Genomic DNA, 12,343 nt, shown 5'->3' with positions numbered 1-12,343 from the left:
AAATTCCAGGCAGGGAATGGCTTCCATCTGGCCACTCTACCATACAGACCTGATTGGTGGATTGCTGCGTAGATGGTTGTCCTTCTGTAAGGTTCTCCTCTCTCCACGGAAGAACACTGGAGCTCAGACAGAGTGACCATCGAGTTATTGATCACATCCCTGACTAAGGCCCTTCTCCCGATCACTCAGCTCAGATGGCCGGCCAGCTCTGGGAAGAGTCCTGGTGGTTGCAAACATCTTCCACTTACGGATGATGGAGGCTACTGTGCTCATTGGATCTTTCAGAACAGCAGAAAATTTTCTGTAACCTTCCCCAGCCTTGTGCCTCAAGACAATTCTGTCTCAGAGATTTAGAAAATTCCTTTGTCTTCATGCTTGGTTTGTGCTTTGACATGCACTGTCAACCCTGGGAACTTGTATAGACTGGTGTATGCCTTTTCAAATCATGTTTAATCAGCTGAATTTACCACAGATGAACTCCAATTAAGCTGCTGAAACATCTCAAGAATGATCAATGGAAACAGAATGTAGCTAAGCTCAATTTAGAGCTTTACAGCGAAGCCTGTGAATATTTATGTCCATGAGATTTATTTATTTTATTTTTTTTTTTTTCTTTTCAGGTTTTTATTTTTAATAAATTTGCAACAATTTCTAAAAATCTTATTTCACATTGTCATTATGGGGTATTGTGTGTAGAATTTTGAGGAAATAAATTAATTTAATCCATTTTGCAATAAGGCTGTAACATAAAAAATGTGGAAAAGGTGAAGCGCTATAAATACTTTCTGGATGCACTGTATTTGGAGGAATGCTGACTGCTAGCATCCATTGACTTCCATAGTAGGTGAAGTAAGTGGATGTCAGCTACCAGCATTTTTCAGAATATTTTTTGTTGTGTGCAACCGAGGAAAGAAACTCAAAAAGACTTTAAACAAGTGAAGGATGAGTAAATGATGGCAGAGTGTTCATTTTTGTGTTCAAATATTTTCCTTTTAAATCCCCCATGTCATCATGTCATCTCTTTGCAGCTCCACTCTTCGAAAAATCTGACAACGTCATGAAAGAAGGCACGTGTTCGGCCACATGCGAGGACTTCCATCAGATGAAAATGACTGTTCTCCAACTCAAACAGAAGGTACAATATATTCCCGCTTCACCTGCAGGGTTTATTCTCTTAAACAAGCAGCAGATTTAATTTTATATGCATGTCCTCATCAGTACACTTGAGGCGACCCAGCAAGAACCTACCTGCCAATATTTCACGAGGTAAGTCAAACGTGGCTTATACAGGTCTTCTGGGATGTGTTGGTGACTTTATAGGTGAAAATAAAAGCGATAAAACGCAGGCCAAAATGTCTGGTAGTGTGACTTACATCTGTCCTTGCTGGAGGCTAGTAAATCAGGCTGAAAGCAGCGATGCGGTTTAGACGGGCGAATAGTCTATGTTTTGCGGTCAAAGCGAGACTGTCAACAAATCCACTCAACACCCTCATGGCCGCGGTGTGATATATGGCTTTTGTGCGTGTGGTCCAACAGGCTGTGAGGGGAAAGAGTGAGAGAGTAAAAGAACATTGTGAGCTGGATGGTTGAGGCTGGTGTTGTGGTCGTACGAGACGGTGACGAAAAAAAAATGTTGATGAGGTTCTTGTTCATGCCTTTTTCAATTTTTTTCATAGTAACTTTGCTTCTGTTATTTATTTATTTATTGACATACTTTATTTATTCACATATTTACTTAAGTAATTAATTAAAGATATATTTTAATTAAATAAGTAATTAAATAATTATTTAGTTTACTTTATTTATTTATTTACTTATTTAATAATTTACCTTGTTTACTATTTATTTAATTATTAACTTATTTACTTATTTATTTACTTATTTGTTTATTTACTTATGTATTTATTTACTCATTTATTGAATTGCTTAATTATTTATTTGCCTATTTACGTACTTGTTTACTTATTTATTTACATATTTATTTATTTATTTGTGCATTTACATTATTTATTTACTTTACTTATTTACTGTTTTACTTTATTTACTTATTTAATTACTTATTTACTTTATTTACTTATTTAATTGCTTATTTACTTATTTATTTAGATACTTATTTACTTATTAATTTACTTCTTTAATTACTTATTAACTTATTTATTTACTTTTTTGCTTATTTAATTACTTATTTACTTATTTATTTACTTATTTGCTTATTTATTTACTTATTTATTTAATTATTTGTGTACTTATTTAATTGCTTATGTACTTATTTATTTACATATTTGTTTATTTATTTAATTATGTATTTATTTACTTATTTATTTAATGGTGTATTTATTTAATTACTTATTTATTTACTTATTTGATTATTTATTTAATTATGTATTTACTTATTTATTTATTTATTTATTCATGTACTTATTTATTTACTATTTGCTTATTTACTTATTTGCTTATTTATTTAATTAAGTATTTATTTACTTATTTAATTGTTTATGTACTTAATTAATTATTTACTTATTTATTTAATAGTATATTTATTTAATTACTTATTTAATTATTTATTTATACATTTATTTATTTACTTATATTTTTGGAAAAGGTTATATTTGCTTTGTGCGCAGGGTAAAAAGTGATTTGTTGACTTTACTTAAAAAGTGGTAACATTTTTAGTTTAGGGACCAATTTTCACTATTAACAAGTGGTTTATTACCTGCCTATTATTAAGATATTGGCTGTCTATTAATACTTAGAAAGTGCATATTCTGCATGATCATTTTCTACATCCCTAATTCTATATTTAATACTCAAACCCAACTACCTTAAAAATATTAATAAGCAGCAAATTCTGAGTTTAGTGCAGCAAAAGTCATAGCGAGCGGTTTGTTCATAGCGAGAATTGTACCTTAAAATAAAGTGTGACCAAAAAGTGAGTAAACCAAGTGCTTTTAAAGTGATTGGTTGACTTGAAGTGAGAAATGTGTTGCCTTTTAACTATCAAGTTTATGAACTGTGTATAATGCTAAAACAGGTTACACACTTTTTTTCTAATAATTTTTACAATGTGTGTTTTTAAAAAAATGTTCTGCTTTTTATTACCTTTTCTATCTTAACAATTGTCACCATCATTTGTGAGGTTATTAGCATATGTATTATTGATTGAGCGTTTTTTTAGTTAGTTAGTTATGTAGTTTTTTTTGTTTTCTTTTTACATTTGTACAGCTTTTTATATCTATTTTTTTTAATTAATGAATTATAGTGTTATACAAATAGGCTTAATAGAAACTGTTATAAAAATGTCTAGATTTTTCTTGATGCCATTAATGCTGTGTCAGTTTTTCCCTATGGTATCAAATCCTTTTTGTTTGTTTTAATGTAAAAAAATTTTCAACTTATAAAGCATTTATTTTTCTTAATGGAGCCTGAAAAGCAAGTATCTCAATTAAACTAGTAAAAAAAAATATTTAAAAATGTAAAAAAATATTTCAGAATATTAATGTTATTTAAATATTTTTGATCACGTAATTACAGCCTTGGTAAACACACTGTAAGAAACTTAAAAAAACACCAAAAGTGTGTTTTTGGTTTCTCTATGCAGGTCAATATTACTATAAAATATGTAAAATATTGGTTAAATCTACCATTAGTGTACAATATATTGTGTTGTTAACATATCAGGGATGTATAATCACACCTTAAAGTACACTAGTCAGCAGAATCTGAACTGTGGTGTTTCATTTGAACTTTTAGTTTCTTTTTTAATGTGAAACGGACTGTTCTTTACGCTACATAATTCTCCTAATGTCTTGCAGCATCATGAGCGGTTGACATTGGCACTCAGTGCAACATGGGATTGAAATATGCACAGTTCAAGCAACCAGACACAAATCAAAACCAGAAACAATGACAAATGAGATTTAAATTGCTTGCAAAGCGCTGGACACAGACACTTACACAGATTTATGCACCAGGCCTAAGGCTGTATCTACTGCGTGTGGCGAAACCTCAAAGTTCTGTGTGTGTGTGTGCGCATGTGTATGAGCGTGTGTGCATGTGCGTTGATGTCCAGAGCTCAGAGGTTAGCAGGTAATGGATACCTCCAGTTCTTTGAAGTGAAAGACTCTTGTAAAAGACAGCCACTGATCTCGGTTCACGCACCAACCTGAATAATTCAGAGATTTCCTGTTTTTTGTGAACGGCATGAACGCAGATGTTGCAGTTTATAGATCGCATTACATTCTTGTGTTACTTTGGTTTGAATTATAATTCTCTTATCTTGTTATGTCTCGTATTTGAACTGATCCTCCCGTTAGATGCTGAGAGGAATGATTTACTGATCTCGAGGCTGTTGAATGAGCTTACTTTTTTTAGAGTAATCATTCATACTAATATGTCTGTCAAAAACATTTCAGCTTCAATTACTCCTTGTTTCTATAGTGCTTTTACAACGTGGATTGTGTCAAAGCAGTGTATCAACATAAAGAAAAACAAGGATATCACTTTATTATTTTATTGAATAAAATGCTTTATTGATTTTTCTTTCTACAGACTAACAGACTAAATTACTTCAGGGTTGTTTTTGGATCAGTTTTATTTATAAATAAAAGATTCATCAAATTTTTTGTTTAAATGTATTTATTTTAGCATTTTATTTTTAAAACAAATTTTTATATTTTATTTTATGTTTTCAGCTTTATATATTTTTATTTTTACAGTAAATTCATTTATTTTCAAAAATAACTATAATTTTATTCAGTTTTACCACTAAAAAGGGATTTATTTATTGAAATTCTTTTCTCAGGAAAGCTTAAAAAACATAAGTTTGGATCGACACTCAAAAGTGACTTTTGCTGCTTCGTTCAGTTACTTATGAGTTGAAACAACACAATTCAAGATCTTTGGAGCGTCAACTTAATTGTTTTCTATTCAATCTATTTAAATTTGTAAAAACAATTAAGTTAACTTTAATCGATCTTTGTTGTAACAACCTCAAGGAATTACTCAAGGAATACTAGGGATGCTCTGTTCAGGATTTTTGCAACCAATACTGAGTACCGATTCCTTGTCATGGTGATCGGCTGATGCCGAGTACCGATTCTGATTCTTCAAGCTTTAAATAACTTTGCCATTGCATAAGCACAATTACCCTTTAAGTATGAGATCTCGCCTAACCTAAGATAATAAATTATGGATGTTGCATTCATCATCAGAAGCAGTTTGACAAAAAGAAAATAGATAAAACAGATAAAAAATGGTAAGAAAAATGACTTTTAATGCAATTTGGAAATGTGCTCATGTGTTGTAGCGCTGCTGATGCATAACCCGTTCGCACACATGCATCTTCCTACGAGTTTGTTGTAAACTTGTAAACAAACACTTGCGATCAGTTCATGAGATCGGCAAGATCAACAAGTAACAACTCAGTCGTGAAATGTGATTATCGGCCGATGCCGATCAATCGGAGCATCCCTATTTTTTACATTGAGATTTTTATTTTATTGTTCATTTCATGGTTATTTACTTAGCTGTATATTTATTTATTTACATATTTTTAATATGTATTTTAGGACTGAAATATTAAGATTCTTTACTGAACATTCTTCCCAAATAATAGACTACCGTTTGCATATAGAGAGAGTAAAGGCATGAGAGAGAGTAAAGAATTCATTCATTCATTTTCCTTCGGTTTGGTCCCTTTATTCATCAGGGGTTGCCACAGCGGAATAAACCGCCAACTTATCCAGTATATGTTTTACACAGCAACCCAGCACTGAGAAACACCCATACACTCTTGCATTCACACACATAAACTATGGACAATTTAGTTTATTCAATTCACCTATAGCGCATGTCTTTGGAGGAAACCGGAGCACCCGGTGGAAACCCACGCCAACACAGGGAGAACATGCAAACTCCACACAGAAATGCCAACTGACCCAGCCAGGACTCGAACCAGCGACCATCTTGCTGTGAGAATTCCTGTGAGACTAAGATTCTTTATTGAATATTCTTTTTACCGACTAATTTAAGATTGTTTTTGGATCAGTTTTTATTTATTTATAACAAGATTCGTCTTGTTTTTTAAAATAGTATTTATATATTTCATCATTTTTTTTAAAACACATTTTAATAAAAGTATTTTTATATTTTAGTTCTCTTTTCTTTTTTTACAGTATATTAATTTATTTTCAAAAATTATTATCTATATATATTTATTTTTTTAATTTTAGCATTAAAAAGAGATTATGTATTGAATATTTTTTTCTCAGGAAAGCTTAAACAACATAAGTATAAATCGGCATGGCAGAGATTTTTTATTTTTTATTTTTTTTGCTTTTAATTTTATGGTTATTTCGCTGTATATTCATTTATTTACACACTTTTTATGTATTTTAGTATGGAAATATTAAGATTCTTTACTGAACATTTTTCCTAATTAATAGACTACAATTTGCATATAGAGAGAGTAAAGGCACGAAAGAGAGTAAAGAATTAATAATTGACTTATTCATTTATAAGTAACTTTTCGTGTATATCTTACTTAAAATTAAAATGTTTTATTATAGGTTCTGTTGAGGTTTGATTCCAAAAGTTTTCTTTCTATTTCATATTTCTGTTCAGTCCTGCAGTGCGAGAGCCAGCGTGATGATTTGTGTTTTATCTCTTTTTTTTTTTTTTTTTACTTAGATGTCCTTATTGTCAAGCAACACAGAGATCAATAAGCAGATGACCAATGAAAAGATGATGATGACGACAAACTCATTTTTACCTGGACCTCCAGGGCCTCCTGGACCTGCAGGTGAATTTTATGTACTGTACAGTTAGAGTCAGAATTATTAGCTCTTGAGTTATTACCTCCCGTATATATTTCTTCTGTTTAAAATAAGTTTAGACAAAATAGTTTCAATAACTCATTTCTAATAACTGATTTCTTTTATCTTTGCCATGATGACAGTACATAATTTTTTGCTAGATATTTTTCAATATACTAGTATTTAGCATAAAGTGCCATTTAAAGGCTTAACTAGGTTAGTTAGGCAAGTTAGGGTAATTAGGCAAGTCACTGTGTAACTGTTATGATTATCAGCGATCTAACAGCTGCAGATCGCTAACAGACTACAGATCCGCCGGTTTATGGACAACAAGTTCCAGTCATGCTCCACACACACACACACACACACACACACACACACACACACACACACACACACACACACACACACACACACACACACACACACACATACACACACACACACACACACCTGTTCCTAGTTTCCGGTTATTACACACACACACACACACAGACAGACAGCTGGAGCTCATCATTCAATACCTGGACTATAAAGTTACCTCACACTAACATCATTGCTGAGTCTTGTTATACTGAACTGTGAACATTACGACATGTTTTCCTTGCCTTTGTTTTGTTTGTTTTACATTGTCTGCTGCCTGCCTTTTTAACCATCCGCCTGTATTTGACTATGACTCTGGATTTGCCTGTTTGTACCCGTTTACCCCTGTTTTGACTGTTGCTTGCCTGACCATTCTCAATAAACTGGATCCACACCTCCCTTGTCAGCATGCGCATCACTTGACAATAACGATGTTTTGTTAAGTAGACAAAAAATTCTCCCAAAAATTGCTTAAGAGGGCTAATAATATTGACCTTAAAATGATTTAAAAAAAATTTTAAACTGCTTTTATTCTAGCCAAAATAAAACAAATAAGACTTTCTCCAGAAGAAAAAATATTATCGGAAGTACTGTGAAATAATTCCTTGCTCTGTTAAACATCATTTGGGAAATTTTTTGAAAAAATTTTTGCTTCAAATGTATCTGCTGCTTATTTTTCTGTGTCATTTTCTAAAGCTTTTCTTCTCACTTCAAATTGTCTCTCAGGGACCCCAGGAGCCAAAGGATCCTCTGGCTCTCCTGGACATATGGGGCCACCAGGCTTACCTGGTCCCAGAGGTGACATGGGACCCATTGGACCATCCCCTGACCTGTCGCATATTAAACAGGGTCGACGTGGCCCAGTGGTGCGTATCAATCCACATTCATAACCTGAAAGCTTCTGAAACCATGTTTTATCAGGTGTAGCCTAGACATGTGGTGATCCAATATATGCAATATATCCAGTGTTAGGGAAAGTTATTTCTGAAAGTAATGACAATATCAAGTTACTGCCCCAAAAAAGAAACTAGTTGTGTTACTTGGTTACTTTTTATGGTAAGTAATGCATATCATTACTTTTTCTTACCTGGCTGAGGCTTGATTTCTTTTTGGAAATGGCAGGGTTTTGCAGAATTGCAGGGCTTTGATGCATTCAAAATATTAAACGCCTTCTTTCATTGAGTGCATGATTCAATGTGACTATGATCATTTTAATTCAGCAATTTATTTTTTAAAAGCTAATTAATTAGACTAAAAAGTAAGTCACATTGCATTTTTTTAAATAACGCAAATATTATTACTTAATTTTTTAAAAGTAATTACTTAGAAAAATAAGATTATTACATAACCTGCATTACTTGTAATGCATTACCACCAACACTGAATTAACCATAATTAGATTTCATGTCAAAATGCAGTGAATAATTTTTTGTTATGTTTCTTTTAAGAATTGTATGCTGTTGTATTGGCAGTGGTTTGTTCAATATAGCAGCAAATGCTTAAACATTTCATTTACTGCACACATAAACATTTCCACATTAATCTGACCTATGACACATCAGAGATATTGACTGAAAATACTCTGTTTATTGACACTTATTTTTCATGTATGAGCGATCACCTCTATTGAAACCTTATTGGCTCGAGACTTCTGTTTTCATTTACTTCCATTCATTTTTAGCTCTTTAAAACAGCTCGTTATGCTGCTTGATGCTCCAAACAGATTTTTTGTAATAGTATTATTTTTTGTTTTTATGTACAGTGATTACCAAACCTGTTTGTAGAGCAAGTAATTTGACCGTTTCCATTTATTTCAAGTCATTTCTCTCATAGGCGACTGATTCTGAAGTTTTAAAACTATCGCAGAAATTAGCACACCTCCGCATTGCAGAATAAGCTCGATAATCTGTTCTTTGTTAACACTGTTCAATACTATTAATAATAATAGCAATACATTTTATTTGTATAGCACTTTTCCTACATACATGCAACAAAAGTGCTTTACAAACAACAAACAAACAAGCATTGTAAAATAAACCAAATAAAACAAATGTATAGACAAAGCTAAATAAACAACAAATATATACTCAGTTTAAAAGCATAAATGTACATGCATATATGCATATATTTACACAATCAAACACACAATAGTCCTTACATATGCATATGTACATATGCATATGCCTTACATATATATACATATGCCTTATTGTAAAGTATTACCTATTTTACTTTTTTAAAACATTAAACATTGCAACACTCTAAGCATTTATATACAATAGAGCAATGCACAAACGCTTTTATACATTTTTGCAGTTTAGGTCAATAGCATGATAATACCCATATCTTGATAAAAGTTTAAGCAACCAATTGCAACAAGACAATATGATATCATCATTTGCATAGTATAGTCTCGTATAGATGGCTTTTAGATAGATTGAAAACTTTGAATGCATCACTCATAATGACTTGTGATTGACACGTAAAGCAACCAATCACATTTCGTTCTGTCTCGCATCTAAAACAGACCCCACACTAATACACAGGCATGCGACCAGTAAATCTAGGAGTGTCAAATCTAATTGTTTTTTTGATGCACCATGATACAGACGCGAACAATTTGGTATCGGTTCAGTAATAATCATAACCGGTTATGTACTGACATCATATATCACATATGCGTTGTATGATGGTAGCTTAATAAGGCGAGGGAGGAGAACCCGAGGGGTAAATCTCCAACTACTTAAAAAGCAGATAACTGTGCACAATTCACTGCTTGTGAGTTTGCTGGACGGTCTTTCACTGACAGGGAAGTACATCAGAACCCAGGTATGAAGAAAATGAAAGCTGTAAACTCTCTCTCTCTCTCTCGCTCTTTGTGGCCCTTTTGACCTCCTGGCGTATTCGTGAGGTAACGAGATTCATTTGTCTCTTGGCTGTTACAACAGTGGATCCAGACGTGAGCTCGTCAGCAAGTCTTCTCCACCATGTCGTCATCTATAATGGATCAGCTGCAATGGACGCTGCCATTTATCAGTGTCAGTTATCAGTAAACAGCATTTGAGCCAATCACAGCCTTTTCTGTTGAGCGTGTGACCAATCATAGGCGTTTAAGAACTCGCTCAAATAGCAAGTGGGATAATATTTGCATTTGTTTATTTGCTATAAATGCTCATGCTGTCCTGTACATGTACTTGAGTTTTGTTTGATACATTCAGAATAAGCGTTTTCTTTTAGCAGCTAAAATTAAAGGTAAACTACATTTATCTGACTGCTTGTATTAAAGAACAAAATTGTATTACAAATAATACATAAATATAAATATATTTATAAATTATACATTTTAATACAAGAATTATTATGTTGCTAAGTAAAAGATCAAATTGTTTATGAAAAGCATCGTCAGTGCACCGTGATGCACTGAGAAATCGATGGCATGATAATTGTAACCAAACTGTTCATTAATGAACGTCTCAAAAGTTTAACAACAACAATGGCAAATCAGATTGACATTTCAGTCTCCTAGCAAATCTGTTACATTGCAAAACAAATAAGAAATCAGTAAGAAATGCTTATCTATTGTGTTCTGAGATTCAACTCTCTTTGATTAGTGATGAATATCCAAATGGAGATCGCAGAGTCTGAGATGGTAGAAACCATAACCTATATATTTTCATTCATTCATTCATTTTCCTTTGGATTAGTCACATATTTGTCAGGGGTCACCACAGTGGAATGAACCACCAACTTATCCAGCATATGTTTTACACAATGGAAATCCTTCCAGCCACAACCCAGTACTGGAAAACACCCATACACTCTCTCATTCACACACGTACACTACGGCCAATTTAGTTTAATCAATTCACCTATAGCGCATGTCTTTGGACTGTGAGGGAAACTGGAGCACTCAGAGCAAACCCACGCCAACATGGGGAGAACATGCAAACTCCACACAGTAATGCCAACTGACCCAGCTGGGATTCGAATCAGCAACCTTCTTGCTGTGAGGCGACAGTGCTAACCACTGAGCCACCGTGTCGGCCACCTATATATTTACAAAAGCAAAACAAATAGACATAGACCATTTGCAGTTTTGAATTGTTTACTTTCATCTGACAGTGCTCATTTTACCACATCTATAATAATTCACCTAGCATGAACACACAATCTGATTGCGCAGCTCTTTTAAATCTGAATCTTTCATAATGCTTTATTTGGCTTGGGTCAGGGGGCAGTGGTGTTGTTTTCTGTTGTCATTTGTCATCATTAAGCTCTATGAAGATAACTTGGCTTTTTTGGCTTGGCGTCTGTTTTTGTGACATCTGGGCTTCGCATTCTTGAACATGAGTCTATTTGGGTGTCCACTTTTGTTATGACTTCCTGAAGGATGTGCTTCCTAAAGCAGGTTCAAGGATGTCAAGCAAGCATGCACTGTCCTGTTTCTGGAAATCTGCTTTCCTGCTGTGGTTTAGTTGTAATCGTCATGTAACACATGGACCTGTTGCTAAATCAACACTTGATGGCTTCAGTAAATGCCTGTTCAATCACATGGAAGTAAACCGCAATCACTTTTTTTTTGTTGCAGTCGCCATTAGTTTGGGTGTTAAGCATAGAATAAAAATATGGAAGTAGTGTCTGTGATGTCACCCATAGACTAATTGAAGAGCGCAAATGAAGATAGAAGTGGGCAGGGCCAATCGTTGTCATGTTGTGAGCACATCATTTTGCAGACCCAGAATCTGTTCCCTGGTAACCAAAAATGGGCAAAGAGGTGGGGCGTGGGCAGAGCTAGAGATGCCTGATTGAAATTTACTTGGTTTTAATTGGTTTTCTTTGGGTGAAACACTTAACACTTCATTAAACGTGACTTATTCTTGTTTTCACCACATTTGCTTAGTTGTATAGTATACACCGCAACGAATGAGTTGCAGTGATGTGGCGGTGAGCAGCAGAGAGCTGTCAATCAAGTGACGACACCCATCATTATGTAGAATTTTAAGGCTTAATATGAATAAACGGATGTTATTAAAAAAATTCACCTCTCTCACAATCATGAAGGGTAATATTAACTATAAACACAAACTGATTTTTGTAGCAGGCTGTAAACACTTTTGTTGGTTGTTGCTAGATTGGATATGGTTGCGATCAGAAATTAAAGATAATTA

The 12,343-nt window shown here is 33.5% G+C and overlaps 1 protein-coding gene across 2 annotated transcripts in view; it reads left to right on the top strand.

The window, feature by feature from the left end:
- ccbe1 (collagen and calcium binding EGF domains 1) overlaps positions 1-12,343 on the top strand; it is a 108,661-nt gene that overhangs the window by 70,368 nt on the left and 25,950 nt on the right. For both annotated transcript variants that reach the window (XM_056447185.1, XM_056447186.1), the window contains exons 6-8: positions 1,029-1,135; positions 6,688-6,799; positions 7,902-8,041. In XM_056447185.1, coding sequence (XP_056303160.1) covers positions 1,029-1,135; positions 6,688-6,799; positions 7,902-8,041 — 359 coding nt within the window. The remainder of the gene's footprint in view (positions 1-1,028; positions 1,136-6,687; positions 6,800-7,901; positions 8,042-12,343) is intronic.

The sequence above is a fragment of the Danio aesculapii genome, chromosome 21, assembly GCF_903798145.1.
Source record: "Danio aesculapii chromosome 21, fDanAes4.1, whole genome shotgun sequence".
In the NCBI taxonomy this organism is placed as follows: domain Eukaryota; kingdom Metazoa; phylum Chordata; class Actinopteri; order Cypriniformes; family Danionidae; genus Danio; species Danio aesculapii.
The sequence above is the reverse complement of the archived record's forward strand: the minus strand, read 5'-3'. Positions and strand labels throughout refer to the sequence as shown.